The following is a 17518-nucleotide window of genomic DNA, read 5'->3' on the forward strand; positions in this document are numbered from 1 at the left end:
TCAGGTGGCCGGGTTCGAATCCCGGTCGGGGCAAGTTACCTGGTTAGAGCCCTAAAAGAAATGGGCCACGGACCTGCACTCATATCCCCATTAATCTCCCTAATTACTTTAAATTAATCAACTAATTACATCTCTCCCCCTCTTCGTAATTGAGCCATCATATAGCCAAATGGCTTGTCTCAAAATTGAGACGATTCAACAAGGCTCATGACAGCAATCACCTCCTACATAATAGCCAAATTGGCTAGTCTCTTATACATGAGACAACTCATCTCGCCTAAGGTATTCCGTGGTTTTCCTCAGGCGTAAGACAAATGTCGGGATGAGCCCTATAAGAAATGGGCCACGGACCTATATGCCCTTCCCCATATATATTCCACTCTTATTATAAACGATGTATGCCCTAGTTCGGATAATATAAATAGTCTATTAAATATACGAGGTCACTCAATAAGTCGCAAATTGAAAGGACAGGGACCTCTCAAATTGCAGATTAGATTTCACGGCGCTTCTTCCGACGGCCTTCACATGCTTTGTCATCGAATAACAGATGACGGCGTCTTGCTATTCTAACGGCAAACACCAGCCAACTCCTCCTCGCCCCGTTCCGTGATCAATTGATCAAAGTCAGTCCCCCCCCGCGAATGTGGTACCTAAGAGGTTACGTCCAATTTCGGCTTCCCCTTCAAAATTTTCTAGAGCTCCCTCAGGGGAGCAGCGTAACCCGGAGTGAGACTAGTGGCCAACAGGCTTGGAGCTCACATATTTAGTTTTGTACAGCCCCCGACCCCTTGCAAGGACGCGTTTTGCGTACCTTTTAAATTTTCCTCCCAATTCTCCTTCGATTTTTCGATTTCGTTACCTGGTTAAGGTTTTTTCCGGGGTTTTTCCTCAACCCAATACGAGCAAATGCTGGGTAACTTTCGGTGCTGGATCCCGGACTCATTTCACCGGCATTATCACCATTTCATTCGGATTCTAAATAACCTAGATGTGGATACAGCGTCGTAAAATAACCCAATAAAATAAACTAAATAGGCCTACATAAAACTAATCAAATCAGTTGTATTACTAATTGGATTAATCCAAATGTGTAGTCACGTATGGTATGCAGTATCGTCACCTGTCCTGGATTCCTGACGAGAGAATCTGGCAACCCTGGCTGTCGACCGATTAAAATATTTAATTTAAGGAAGCAGAGAAGTGAAGGGAAGATGAGTTGAAATATTGACTGAAAACTGTCTGTAACATTAGCTAGGAGGTGGATTCACATGTACCAAAAAAGACAAGATATGCATTCACGTATGGACTTAAACCAGGGTATATGCACTAAAATAATAAAATATGCGTAATTAAATTTTTAAAAAACTATTTCATTCAAGCGATTTACTATTATTGATGGTTTTTCTGTTAAACAAGCCTATAAGAATTTTAAAATACCATCAGTTGTTAAAGTTGTTTATCCTTCAACCATTGCTTCAGCTGCACATTTCTGGCAGGCATAATTGATAAAACTAATTCAAAATTAATAATTTTCTTACGGCTAAGCTGTTCTAAAATGCAATGCACTCAACACACTATCGAAGTTTCTCTGACTTGTCACCACAATAAAATGAAATAATTCTGATTTGACACGTCGGCAAGAAGAGAGCAGAAAATAAAATTGTGTTGTTATATCTATATTATTGTTGTCAGGCGGCTAAATTCGAGTTTAGCGAGCGCAAAGAAGTCTATCAACAATTCTGTAACGTCCGCGACGAACATATTGCAAGAATTTCGTGACAACTGTCAAAATCTTAGCATGTGCGAAGTAGATGATATTGTTTTGATTATCCGTTCTTTTAATCTCAAGTTTCATCCATCGTCAAATGTTCAATAGCTTCCATATGGATATAAAAATCAAACTCAAAACATAAGATTATTTAGGGCCAAATTAAAGAAATACCTAAAGGCCCATTCACAATGAAAATTAAACATGACCGTAACATAAACACAAGTTTGCGCCCAGGCTACCAAATGAAGGGTACACGGGAATAACGATCAAGATGCATTTTAGAAAGTTTCGAGAAAAACGAATTTTAAAGTTTAAGTACTTAATACTTTGTTATGTGTGCATTTAATAGAAATTGACGTAGTGGAATGTCAAGAACGATGATTTCTTATTACCAGCTACACATGATAGTACTTCCTTTCCACTATAAGATAGCATTATTAACTCAATTTCGATTTTTTATGGACCTTGATCGTTTTTCCCGTGTACCCTCAAATGGGATCATTCACAATGATTCACATAAGCATTGACATAAACATTACCGTAAGACGTTAACATGAAAGTTTGCAAACTCCAAACTTTCATGCTTATGCTTACGTGATTTGCAAACAGAACACAATCGTGGAGCGCTGAAGTATACGACAGAATATGAGGAAATGGCGTCGTTGTTATGTTTCCATGGTTACCAAGTATGTTTGCTGTTATGTTTATGTTCCCATCGTGAATGATGGTATGACTTCTTGGTTTTACTGTAACGTTAAGTTAACGCTTACGTTATGTTTAATTTTCATTGTGAATGAGCCTTAATTTCTCACGCCTACTATTCCATAGGTGAATCTATGACATTCGACAATTCTTCGTGAATATTTGTCTTGTATTAAGTATTGATTCTAAACCTTTCAGTTGTATTAGTAGACTATATTCTAAAACTCGTCTGTAAATATTTCAACTAGACTGTGACTATAATTAAGACTTTATAGTACCATTAAATTTTTTTTTTTTTGTTTGAAATGTTTTATATTCTAGCTGTGAAGCAATGTACGAATACCATGAAATGTATTTAAACACAGTGCAATACAATCATACCACCCCGACATTATACATTTGCACATAGTCATTAATCCATTTAATTGTGGAACGCTTTGTTGACTGCCGCGAAATTCTTCACAATGATGAACTGTCTGCATATAGCCAGATTGCAATAAATAAAACTACTGTAATATATGTCTGCGTTTCTTCTGTATTGAATTTTTCTGATTGTCTAAATTAAAAAAGTGTTTGCAAGTAGGCCTACTCCTACAGTTGATTCGACACTTTAACACATTTATATTTTTTATTATTTTGAACTTGCAGTAACTTCATAAATATCTATTACATAAATGAACAAAATCTGTTAGCAATTCGTAATAGCAAAGGAAATAAGCATAATGTGAAATATATATGAACAATTGCAACCTGCAGAATTACAAAACAATAGATCAAATAAGAACATACATTCCATTGTATCGTTTATACTTTAAGACTCAAAATGTATACCTAAAAAAAGCTTATTGTTCATATAAATAATGTTTTTAACTATTGTAAGCAAATTCATTATCATTTCATTAAAATCATTTTTAAGAAAATAGAATATTAGTTTTAAAAAAAGAATGTTATTTTTAACAAAAACGTACTTTCAGGTTTCTGATAGTTGTAGTTTGTAGTTTTACGCTGCATGTTGTTGCTCTTGAAGATAGCTAATTGTGATACCTGGATGGCTAAATGACGTGCTTTGCCTTTTATATCACAAAACCGCAGCCTCCACCCAAAAAGAGAGCGAACTAAATCTAACACTAAGGCAGCCCGCATGGCGGAAGAGCTTTGCATACTGCCTACAGCGCCAGGCGCTCAGTATCGTTATTGTCAACCTGTTTTGCAATACCAGGGCTGGGCAGTATTTGAAATACATTTGTATTTTGTAATTTGTAAGGATTTTCGAAAGTATTTTGTATTTAAATACATAAAATTGATGTATTTTGTATTTCAAATACTCAAAATATTTTTTTATTCTTCTTGTTCTTCAAGTTTTGGATTTGGATTTGAAGAATGAACTTTCGTCTTATTTGCCTGCCCATTTCAGTTGTGCTAACCTTACACTTAGTTTTCTTGCCACAACTGATTTCCTTAATGCCATAAAGAAATCTCCAACAGCATCAAGGATCCATCACCCAACACTTGCTAAATGTGTAGCATTATGGAATGCGTCTAGGAGACCCAAATCCTCAGAAATTATATCAGACGTCTTGAAATATTCATCAAAGGTTCCTTGCCCAACTCGATGGAATTCTCTTTATGACTCAGTCTCTCAAATATTTCAATTCAAACATGATATAAACAGTATATGTGAAAAACTGGGATTGCCAACCTTCAAAGATGTTGAGTTTCAGTACCTTGACGAATATTGTACAGTTCTGAAACCCATTGCCGTAGCCCTTGATTTAATGCAAAACGAGAAGACGTGCTATTACGGCCAACTTTTGTCCACATTAATTTCCCTTAAAAACAGATTACATATTCTGTTACCTAGTAATCTACGCCATCTATTCCAAGTAACTCCAATCCTAATAAGTTCACTTTCATCAAGATTTAAAGTGATGTTTGATCTGATCCCAGAAGAAAATTGAGCTATTTTGGCAGCTTGCTCCACCCATCATTGAAGATGAGATGGCTACCTGACATTGCCTCACTAAATGATAAGAAGAGGACACAGAATATGTGTGTGAAATCAGCTGAGCAGTTGTCTGCTACATCTTTGGTCAGTTCAGACGATGAAGACAATAAAAACAATTTTTATGTTTTCAACTCAAGTAAAACAGACTTTGAAAAGCAAAAAGAAAAGAACTTGTCTGCTGTGGAGTATGAGCTCATACAATTCTTCAATGGCAAAGGGACATCCCTGTGCACTCTAGAGAATTACCCAACAGTGAAACAAGCTTTTATAAATATAATACAAGTTTGTGTTCCTCTGCGCCTGTAGAGAGACTGTTCTGTTTTGCAGGATTTATTCATTCACCAGCAAGGGGATCCTTATCTTATGAACATTTGAGGAACTGTTTTTTTTTTTTTTTTTGAAAGGGAGCAGTAATTATTCATATGTAGCATAATTTCATTCCTGACTGGGAAAAGGAAGAATGTTCAGTTACAGAGTTTATATAAAACTTCGAGGTAAAAATACCTTTAATGTTAATATAATATTTTAGATTTTCAGTACGGTAATATTCTTATTTCTTTAGGCCTATATATTGTATCGAGTATTTGAAATACAAATGTATTTTGGTTAATTTTTTAAAAGTATTTTGTATTTGTATTTCAAATACAATTATTTGAAGTATTTTGTATTTGTATTTGAAATACTTAGATGTCAGTATTTTGCCCAGCCCTGTGCAAGACTGTATAACAGAGTTGGAGCTCATTTAGATTCTTCCTCACAGCCCCAAATTTCTTTGCAAGGACGCACGATTGCGTACCTTTTTGTTTCTCCTCTCATTTTTCCTTCTATTATCACCACCACCACCACCACCACCACCACCACCACCACCACCACCACCACCACCACATTATCCTGTATCTCAGTAGGCCTACTCGAGTAATTAAAGTAATAAGATTTTATTTTAAAAAATTAGTGTCATTAAGGTACGTAACGTGGCTCTGCATGTAGGTACGTTTTCTGCGTTTAGCTTTATTTTACACAAATGTGTGTAAAATAGCTATTCCTGTATTGTAATCTTGCCTAATATTTTTCTATACGAAAAGAGGCTTTTAAATTGATATAAATTTATTAGTGATTTATAATGACACTCTAAGCATGTTTTTTTTAATATATAGGGTGTCCCAATAAGAACGCAGGATGTAATGTTAATAAATGCAATAAAACAGATAACAGTTCCGCGGACCCAACAACAAGACAATTATTACGCAATGTCCCAACAGTGTTTTGTTGTCATTGAATTGGTGACACTGTTATCTGTTCTGTTACCTATTTTGTTGCATTTATTCATATTAAATCCGGTGTTTTCGTTGGGGCACCCTTTATAACCTTTTTGAGATCTCACTCCAATGGAAAGTCACCTTCGCGTAGCGGTTTACAACTAGTAAATGGTAGCCTTGAATAAGTGAGGGACTAGAAGCGACCCTCCAATACCTGTTCAGTAATCTCACTGAAGGGACAAAAACTTGGACTAATAATTAAAAAAAAAAAAAATAGAAATTTTTATGAATAGTATACAATTACTGGTTTATCGTTTTGTCCTTGACTGAAATCCCGCAGTCTCAGTTGCCAGTTTATTCTACCTTTGCACAGAAAATCACGAATACAATCATCTGATGTTTCTTGAAGAGAAAAGCGTTTGTCTTTTCACGATTTGAAATGAAGACTCGTTAATTTTTAATAAGTATATTTCTTGTTCGTTAGGTAAATTTACTCCTAAATACCGGCATTAAATATCGAGAAAACTCCGATATTGTTTGCGAGAGCGCAGTACGTAGGCAGACATCATGCCAAAAAGCGCGCTTTCGGTATCAGAGGCGCTGAAAACGCGTATTGCCTTAAGAGTCTGGACATTTATTTCTGCGTAATCAGGGTACCTTTTTTTTTAATATGTTTTATTTAACTACGCTCGCAACTGCCGAAGTTATATCAGCGTCGCCACTGTGCCGGAATTTTGTCCCGCAGGAGTTCTTTTACATGCCAGTAAATGTACTCTCATGAATCTGTCGCATTTAAGCACACTTAAATACAATCGACTTGGGCCGGGATCGAACCAGCAACCTCGGACACGGCTGGATTAAGACACAGTAGGAATTATTGACCAAGACTATACAATTTAGTATTGAAAAATAATCCAGACCTAAGCAATTTACACATTCTTAAGTTTAAAAATAAAGTGAAAATGTTTGTATGATATTTGATAAATTTTATTATAATTTTTTTTAAGTGTTACTAGCATTATATGGTACTAATTTTTATTGTATTTATCTTATGCATGTACCCTATAGGATAAAACATTGTAATAAATATAAATAGATCATTTTCTTGATTAATAACAGTGTATATCTCCAATAAATGATTTTCTTAGCATCGCCACAGATACACTTGATTGCACTTGTCACTATATCTTGTCACTAGAAAGTTATTGAAATTTATATTTTCCCCGTCATTCATAAAATATTTTGATATGATACCTCTTGCACAAAAGGAGAGATCTATAACTGAAACTCGATTAATATATTTCAGTATTATTTGTATTTATCCTGGTAATAATGAACAGTTTGACTCGTAGACATTTTGTTTTTCAGCATTAACTTCCCATGATTTTACGTGAAGATTAGAAGAGAACGGCAGTTACGTAGACTTTCGGCTCCCCCCTACTACCATTAATGCACAACACAACGTCAATACGGCGGTTGCTGTCGTCTGCGATACAACGAACTTTTCTGTTGATTTTCGAGTTTGGCATTTTTTCCGGTTATTATATGCTTATTTAAGTTGTGTTAACTCTCGCTAGTGGTTTTATATTTTATTTTATCCGTCTTAGTATTTATTTTATTATTGTAAATATTTTTTATCATTATTATTATTATTATTATTATTATTATTATTATTATTATTGTTACTATTATTTATATCATCAGCATTATTATTTGAACCCTGTAAAATTTATGTAGACTACTGGACTGTACCCGAGCAGGAGCATATGCTCATTTCGGGTATCTATTCATATGTATTCAATTCAAATTTAAATTGTAAATAAATTTGAAATTTGAATTTGAAAAAAAAAAAAAAGAAGGCCAGCACTGTACCGATTGCTCCATCCAGGCCGACACGATACTTTTTAATACTACTTTTCTATAATGAGAAAGTAAAAAGTTTAACGTCTGTTTTAGTTCGTTAAATAAATTATAACATTCACTGCAGCTTTACCCACTACCTTTTTGTGTAGGTGGTTTTCCTTCTAACCTTTAAAGTGACACCGACAAAACAAAATTAGACAAGTTTGTTCAAGCGGACTGGAAGACGCCAAAAGAACATCAGACGTTCTTTGTGTTCTGTGCTATCGACACCGACTGCCTTTGATCAGGAAATCTGCTTTCTTTTTATGCTCAGCAAGTGATTATTAAGCAGTATTATGTAAAACAGAGAAAAGGTCGCCAACACCCCTTATGATGTGTTGCCATGGAGAGAGGAAAGAACGCGAGACATTCAGTTGACGGTGCGTCTCTAGTTTATCTATACTTCGTTCCGTAATGTCTGACAGGAGAAGTAAATGTTCCCGGCAGAGGAGGAGAGAAGTACAGAGTGATTTATATAGAACTGACACATTTCTTTCTTTAATTATTCCGTTGGAAATTCATTCAATGACCCAATTTTAGCACCAAATTAAGCAGAATGTTCTGGAGTTTCGATTCCTTGTCACTAGATGCGCAGATGTTTATGTTTTATTCCTATTGTTGGCAGCACTAGATGCGGAGATGTTTATGTTTTATTCCTATTGTTGGCAGCTGTTTTCGACATTTTGTGTCAACGTGAAAATGCAGTACACATTAAATCAACGACTCTTCCTTATGAAGCAATACTGGATTACGAATTCAATTACAGCTACTCAAAAGGCATACCAGAGAGAATTTGGTGTTCGCAATCCTCCCAAAAGAAACACAATACTGCGACTGGTAAACAAATTGGAAACAACTGGGTCTCTGGTGAGTGAAAAGGCCAAGCATCGTTCATCTAGGCTTCCCACGGTTGTTGTTGACGTAAGAGCAAGTTTCTTTGACGACCGAATAATTTCCAGGAACCTGTGGCCACCGAGATCTCCGGATTTGACAACGCCGGACTTCTTTCTATGGGATTACTTAAAAGACAGGGTTTACGCCACACGTCCCCAGACATTGGACGATCTGAAACACAACATCACACAGGAGATTCAAGCTATTGACAACAGAGTCCTCCAACGAGTGGCCAGTAACATGGAACGACGTGTTGAGTTGTGCCTTATGCAGGATGGAGGACATTTTGAACATTTGCTATAGAGGTAAATAATCTCCCAAAATTCCTCTACATTTTAGGTATAATAAGTTGTCGCTAGCATAATTCGTTTTGAAACAATTAATGAAAGAAATGTGTCAGTTCTATATAAATCACTCTGTATAATTACTATTCAACCAATGGCAGTAATCTCATTCCACGCTTATCTTAAAGTTGGACGGAGGTAGAACGCTTCAGACCGCCCAACGAAGTACAGACTGTTGTTTCTGTAAACATCTCAATTTTTACTGCGACGTCACACACATTTTCGGGTGTAGAGCTAGGATTTTTACGTAGTAAGAGTTAAGAATGACGCCGAGTATAGTTGAGTCGATGTGATGCCGGTTAAGAAGGTTGACAAGACTCGAAATGCAAGAAAAGTCACAAGCACTAGACAATGCAGCTTTAAAACCTCCAGCTGTTTTGTAAGTGGTGGTTAAGAGGATTAAATACCTTAAGCGCTAACTAATGGAAGTACTGAATAACAAGTAAAAGGAGTGGGGGGGGGGGGCATGGCTTGCATGTTTATAAATATACCGACTAAAAATATTAGCTTTTACTACATACAAATCCTAGCTCTAATCACAAGGGAAGAATCATTATTAAGACGTATTATTAGGTATTTGAAATAGATCGGATTTCGATTAAGTAATATATTTCCTTCCCTAGTTATATGTCGTAGATACGTAGAATCTTCTTTAAATGAAACATTGTTTATTTATTTTTTGTTTAATTATTTATGTTCTTATTTCTTTGTTTATTTACTGGTTTATTTATCTATTCACTGTCATTTATTTATTTATTTATTTATTTATTCGTTTATCTATTCGTTTATTTTTTCATTTATTTATTCACTTAATCGGTATTCATTCAGTCATGTATTTATCTATCTATCTATCTATCTATCTATCTATCTATCTATCTATCTATCTATCTATCTATCTATCTATCTATCTGTCTGTCTGTCTGTCTGTCTGTCTGTCTGTCTGTCTGTCTGTCTATCTATCTATCTATCTATCTATCTATCTATCTATCTATCTATCTATCTATCTATCTATCTATCTGTCTGTCTGTCTGTCTATCTATTCGTCTATCATATATTATGAAACGAAGTATAGATTCTAGACTCGTTGAGATATGGCGGTCATCATTTGTAAAGATTTGCACGTCTAATCACCTGAACTCTCGAGTCAATCTGTTTTAGTGAACTGTTAAGCACTAAAATAACCACATTGGTAGAGATGGTAGATTTTCGCTATCACGATAAATGCTAAATGTGCCCGAATGTTGTTCAAGTAAGTATTTTTATGTTCAAAAACATGTTAAATAATATAGTATTGTAGTTTTTTAATCTGCGATAAAATGCGAAATCTATGTCCCTGAGGAATTATATTTTGAGATATTTTTATCTTTTTGTAAAAAAGAACAGAATCTATCTAAAGGCCCGCCACACAAGGATTCTTATATATTTTTTTTAATTTCATTCCCTGTCAAGTTTTATATTCTTTCAAAAACATCGCGTTAATTTTATCAATGAATGTTTCAACGGTAGTTGGCATCAGCTGATCGCATGATCGCCCAAATTGGCAACAAAGCGCTGTAGTTCCAAGTACGGCCGCTTAACTTCATGTCCCATGTTTCGAAAAAAACAGATACAGTAATTGTATTATGAAAATCACAATTATTGCTAATCAAAAGTAACATATAAAAATATATAATTAAGCAGAGTGCAATAGTAATGTAACATCTTCTAACAGTTGAATGAAGCTGATTAGTTTACTATGAAATCACGTGACCGCATGCGCAGAAGTGCTATAAATCGGGCCGCCTTCTTACTTGACGATTACTATAGCAGCGCCCTACCTTTGAGCGTTCCGACGGATTCCGGTTGCTGGAAATTCGCCTCCTCGCCTACCGTCACGGGTCTTTCCCGCTGCACGCTTTCGTCACCCGGCGGCTGCAGACGTGACGCATCAAACGTAACGGGTCTGTGTCGCTGCTCAACTTGCAATACATTCCGTTCGGCGCTCAGGTCATCCCTGTCAGCGGTAGGCTGGCTACCCTCGCCAACCCTGTCAGCGATGGACTTGCTGCCTTCGCCAACCCTGTCAGCGGCGGACTGGCTGCCCACGTCGTCCCTGTCAGCGGCGGACTGGCTGCTGGGCGTCTTGACTAAAACGTCGACGACGCGAGGGGCGGCGTCATCCTCATCTTCGGAGTCCGAGGGCAGCGTGGGTCGCAGGTGCATCTCCTGGGACGCCTGCCTGAACAGCGTCCTGCACACGGGGCGTTCCACCTCGTCGTCCATCGCCGGGTGCCTCGCTCGTACTGTGTGAGCTTTCAGGAAGTCAGCTCCACCACATCCCGCAACACAGCGATAAGCGTCACCTAGTGTGCGTACTTTTAACCAGACTCTTGCTGCTAACATATCCTGCAGAGTACTTCGTAACTCGACTTACAATCTTTGTTCTCATTGCCCCAGATTTCCTAAGGCCGAAATTCAGTATTCCAAAGTTCCTCTTGAAATTTGTGCCGAATAGGTTGAGGGACAATTTTCTCCGTGTAGTTCGGTTTTCATAGTCATTTTTAAACTCTAAATGAGGGGTTGGAAAGCAATGGTGGATCATTAATGTTTAGGTGAGGGGTTTGGACTTTTTCCATTGCTGGTTGTCACAATCAAAAAATTAAAACACAACGTTTCGAAGGGTGGTTCTCCCTTCGTCTTCAGGTGGAAGGAAGGAGAGAAAGGAAAAAAACCTACTGTTGGGATCGTTACGTACAGCTATTCTGTATGACTGATTTGGAACATAAATTTGGGTTTCAATTGATCGCTTCAGGGGAGAGTATGGTATTTTTTGGTGAAAAATGAGTAAATTAAAAATAAAATCTTTAAAATACTCTGTGATATGTGTGGAGTGCATAGCATAACATTTTGTGGGTATTTGTGCCCTTATCGGATGTTGAGTCGCCATTTTTAAACTTCCTGCGTTACGGATTTTTAAATCACTCGCCCACTTTTATTGTTTCCGGTAAATTAAATTTTAAATTTTTTTTTCTTTAAAATACCCTTTGATATGTGTGGAATGCATTGCATAACATTTTGTTGGTATTTGTGCCCTTATCGGATGTTGAGACGTCATTTTTAAACCTCCTGCGTTATGGATTTTTGAATCACTCGCCCACTTTTATTGTTGTTTCCGGTAAATTAAATTTTCAAATTTTTTTTCTTTAAAATACCTTTTTATATGTGTGGAATGCATTGCATAACATTTGTTTGGTATTTGTGCCCTTATCGGATGTTGAGACGTCATTTTTAAACTTCCTGCGTTATGGATTTTTAAATCACACGCCCGCTTTTATCGGTTTCCAGTAACTTCATTTTTTTTTTGCTACATTGCCAGACAAAAATGGATATAATTTCTGAACTATTAAATATACATGCATAAAATTTAGAACACACATTCTTTAGACTATTAGGAAACTTTTCTCTGTAACAGAATTTTGTTAATTGATTTCATTTTAAAAATACGTCCGTTTGTTTGCAAGGAAGAAAATCAGAAAATTCTTATTAAATTTTAATTGTTTATTTTACAAACGTAGGGATTAATATCAAAATTCTGTTACAAACAGTTTGTAGAACATGCTTTTGCAAATACATTGCAAAAAACTGTTTGCATCTATCTTTAAAAACGGTTTAGATATATCGGTTTTAGTACAGCCCTGCATTGGGTATATTTTTTTTTTTTTTTTTTCAAATTTAGGCCCCCAAATAATTTTTTTAATATTTTTATTTGGTTGAGTTGCCACAGATATGAGCTCTCTACATACAAAAAAATTAATATTTTACACCAAATAGGAAAAAAGTTTTAAAAAATACCATCCTCTCCCCTTCAGAGAAATGTTGTAGATGTAGGTTACAGCGTAATCTGTTAGTCACAGATTGACGCACTTGCGAAAATAACAGTAATAGCGTGCTAAAGTGGTCTGATACGTGTTTGTGAACGTAAAGATCCATTATCTCTGTTGTAAACAGCGTCCGTCAAAATTAATGTAGAGATTTCAATGGAGTATAAAATTAATAAACGGAAAATGAATACACATTTGACACAGAGATTTACGTAACACGTGTTTGGGAAACATCGCTTATATCTTGAACCTGTACATCAGTACATGAATTTGGTCAGTTGCTTGTTGTTTATTCAACTGTCCGAAGACAGGTCTGAATCTCACAAGTGATACCAAGTGTGGGATTTATTTTCGCGGAAACGATAGTATAGCTTCCCCCCCCTTCTCACTGTTTCTCTTTCTTTTTGCCCCTCACCGGAAAGCTGCATTTAAAATTCTTTAATTTTGTACGTAGGCCTATCTAATTACGGAAAGTTTAATGACATCACTGGCGGCAGTTGGTAGAGCAGCTGGCTACGGACTGGAAGGTCCGGGGTTCGATCCCACGTGGTGACAGGATTTTTTCTCGTTGCCAAACTTTCAGAACGGCCCCGAGATTCACTCAGCCTCCTATAAAATTGAGTACCGGGTCTTTCCCGGGGGTAAAAGGCGGTCAGAGCGTGGTGCCGACCACACCACCTCATTCTAGTGCCGAGGTCATGGAAAGCATGGGGCTCTACCTCCATGCCCCCCAAATGCCTTCATAGCATGTTACGGGGATACCTTTACCTTTTTTTTTAATGACATCACTATTAAATTCTCAGCATTACTCGTAGGAAAATGAAATTCTTTGAAGAAGCGACATGAGAGGCACAGACACAGAGCATATATTGGCTATAAGCTATTCTATAGGATTATATTATTATTAGGGTATTATTATTATTATTATTATTATTATTATTATTATTATTAGTATTACTATTAATATAAATGATACTCGGTAGGAAATTAAACACAGAATAAATATGGGAAATGCCTGTTGTTGTTCGGTTGAGAAGCTTTTATCATCCAGTTTGCTGTCAAAAAATCTGAAAGTTAGAATTTATAAAACAGTTATACTACCGGTTGTTCTTTATGGTTGTGAAACTTGGCCTCTCACTTTGAGAGAGGAACAGAGATTAAGGGTGTTTGAGAATAAGGTGCTTAGGAAAGTATTTGGGGCTAAGAGGGATGAAATTACAGGAGAATGGAGAAAGTTACACAACACAGAACTTCACGCATTGTATTCTTCACCTGACATAATTAGGAACATAAAATCGAGACGTTTGAGATGGGCAGGGCATGTAGCACGTATGGGCGAATCCAGAGTGTTAGTTGGGAGACCGGAGGGAAAAAGACCTTTAGGGAGGCCGAGACGTAGATAGGAAGATAATATTACAATGGATTTGAGGGAGGTGGGATATGATGATAGATGCTCAGGATAGGGACCAATGCCAGGCTTATGTGAGGGCGGAAATGAACCTCCGGGTTCCTTAAAAGCCAGTAAGTAAGCATTATTATTGTTATTATTATTATTATTATTATTATTATTATTATTATTATTATTATTATTATTATACAAAAGTTTAAATATTATTTGTACAACCCACACCTGTGGAGTAACGGTAAGCGCGTCTGGCTGCGAAACCAGGTGGCCCGGGTTCGAATCCTGGTTGGGGCAAGTTACCTGGTTGAGGTTTTTTCCGGGATTTTCCCTCAACCCAACACGAGCAAATGCTGGGTAACTTTCGGTGTTGGACCCCGGACTCATTTCACTGCCATTATCACCTTCATATCATTCAGACACCAAATAACCTCAGATGTTGATACAGCGTCGTAAAATAACCCAATAAAAATTATTTATACATTCGTTTTCAAAGAAAATGTATTGAGAGAGTGTGGAATTGTCATCCATGGCTGAAATAAGCAGTAGGGAAAATCCCCTTACGGTCGCCTACAAATTACGTCCTGAATCTGATCTCCATTAGCAAAGCACGCATTAAAATTGGCCGTAGTTTATCAACATTTTAATGAAGTTTAGACTGCTGAACGAAATGAAGACTAGTTCGAAATGATGGCTGGTTGGAAATGAAAACTGGTTGGAATCCCATAAGTAACACCAATATGACATCACTCATGAGGCAACTAAGCCAGGAGATTTTTCCCATTTATTTGATTTATCATAGCAAAAAAAAAAAAACTGTTGCCCTCATAGATTATAGGCTTCCAAATAGTAGAAATATTTCGTTGTTAAAGTATATAATGTGGGGCATAAGTAGATATACAGTAATATGGTATAATTTTATAAAGTACAAATTAGGATTACAATCGATAATGAATTGATCAGGTAGTTAAATTGATGTCGATTGATATCGTGTAATTACAAGTGGTATGTAATCCTCATCTACTTAATAAATAGTACATTATGCAACGAGCCTATAATGAAGGTAATTAAGAAGCGAGTATGGATATTTATGAAACGAGCGCAAGCGAGTTTCATAATTTTCATACGAGCTTCTTAATTACTATTATAGGCGAGTTTCATACGACTTTTTATGCTCGATCATATTTCTAACTTGATATTATTAATTTTCTTTGTATCTGACCTTGACCAATGTCCCGTATGTTGTGAGATGTGCGGAGACGCGAAAGTATTGATTTTTTCTGAGGAACAGATGTTCACATTGACCTTGCTAGGCCATAAGAACCTCCAGAGATAACATTGAAATTAAATTAGACATTGAAAAACGAGATGTCAAATTGAATTTATTTGAATATTATTTACAATTAACGCTAATTATTATAGTAACAGGACATAACCTTCTGCGACAGTATTGGATTTCCAGCCTCCGTGACTTTTCGCTAATTCTCTTTCGATTGCATATCCGAGAATAATCGATACTTGCGGTTTTATAACGGTAGAAAGCTGACCTGTCATTGGCTGAACAGTTGTAACCTGAGTCGTCATTGGCTGAAAGACCTGACCTTTAATGAGTAGGTGTACTTTAATGACATGCATTAAAGGTCTGCTACCAGGTGTATAATTACTACATTTCGGCATGGTCGAGCATAAACTATATTGTATTACTGTATACATACTTATGCACCCCAATGTATATATTAGTAAGTATTGTAATAATTTCAGACACGTCAATGTACAATATGATATAATATGAATATTTATTTTGTTTTTGAGTCTAAATGACTTATCAGTATTTTAAAAAAACACCAATAAAATTTATAAATATAAATATTATTAATGTTTTTTAAAATACTGATAAGTCATTTAGACTGAATAACAAAATAAATATTCATATTATATCATACCCCATTATATTCCTATATAATTAATATGCACAAAGAAGCAAATTATTAGATGTAGTAATTTCATTTGGGGATCTATTTTTCTTTTCACAAATTATCATCATCATCTACAGGAATTAGATCTTATGGCCTGTTCCAACATTAGGAGACCTCTGAAATTAGTCATTGCATCTAGTTATCCGTCGTCTTCTCGTTTTGTGGCTAGTAATAAAAACAGTTTTGGGAATTCTGACAGTCTTTACACTGTTCATACCGGTTTGGTGATTTCGTATAGGCCTATTATTCTTTAGGATTTAAAATATCTAGTTCCTTCCTTATACCATCGCTCTTCTTTTGATTCGTACAGTTACAGCCTATGAGGGCTCTAAAGAATCTCATCTCAGGTCATTCAGTTTCCTCTCCCCCCTCCCGCTTCTTTTAAGATCCAGTTTTTAAATGCATAGGGGAGAGTCGGGTAGTATCGGACATTGGGTAATATCAGACAGTGAGTTTCTTTCATCTACCACACGATGAAAGTACCTGATTGACATGGTTACGTTTGTGTGATGTCGCATAGAGAAACGTAAACATGTCATTCAGGTACTACCATATGGTGGTAGATGAAAAAACGCACTGTCCGATACTACCCGACTCTCCCCTACATCAACACAGATACCTACTACCATCACTTTATAGAACTGAAGCTAGGTGATCATTATCGCATTTTGGTGTGTGTTTTTCAATATATATATATACATAACTTGGTTATTTAACGACGCTATATCAACTACGCGGTTATTTAGCGTCGATGGGATTTGTGATAGCAAGATGGTATTCGGCGAGATGAGACCGATGATTCGCCATAGATTACCCGACATTCGCCTTACGGCTGGGGAAAACCTCGGAAAAACCCAACCAGGTAATCAGCCCAATCGGGGATCGAACCCGCGCCTGAGCGCAACTGCGGATCTGCAGGAAAGCGCCTTAGCCGACTGAGCTACACCGGTGGCTTTCTTCTTATATTGCCTAATAGTTTTAGAAATGTATATAGTCTATTCTTTAAACTTTTTTTGTAGCAAGATATAGCTATTTAAACCTAAATAGATAAAAGTTCGGAGTTGCCATGAAAATTTTTATCGGAACCATTGTTTGTGTCACACATTCATTTTTTATTTTTTTTATTGGGTTATTTTACGACGCTGTATCAACATCTAGGTTATTTAGCGTCTGAATGAAATGAAGGTGATAACGCCGGTGAAATGAGTCCGGGGTCCAGCACCGAAAGTTACCCAGCATTTGCTCTTATTGGGTTGAGGGAAAACCCCGGAAAAAACCTCAACCAGGTAACTTGCCCCCACCGGGATTCGAACCCGGGCCACCTGGTTTCGCGGACAGACGCGCTGACCGGTCACATATTCATACCCGCTCGCCATTGTCATCTTCAGCCATTAAAAAAAAGG

The 17518-nt window shown here is 36.6% G+C and overlaps 1 protein-coding gene across 1 annotated transcript in view; it reads right to left on the reverse strand.

The window, feature by feature from the left end:
* Positions 1–11274, reverse strand: part of parvin (beta-parvin) — a 35029-nt gene extending 23755 nt beyond the window's left edge. The window contains exon 1 of the mRNA XM_069836343.1: positions 10695–11274. Coding sequence (XP_069692444.1) covers positions 10695–11259 — 565 coding nt within the window. The 5' untranslated portion in view covers positions 11260–11274. The remainder of the gene's footprint in view (positions 1–10694) is intronic.
* Positions 11275–17518: the final 6244 nt, after the last annotated feature.

Source organism: Periplaneta americana, chromosome 9 (assembly GCF_040183065.1).
Source record: "Periplaneta americana isolate PAMFEO1 chromosome 9, P.americana_PAMFEO1_priV1, whole genome shotgun sequence".
Taxonomy (NCBI): Eukaryota; Metazoa; Arthropoda; class Insecta; order Blattodea; family Blattidae; genus Periplaneta; species Periplaneta americana.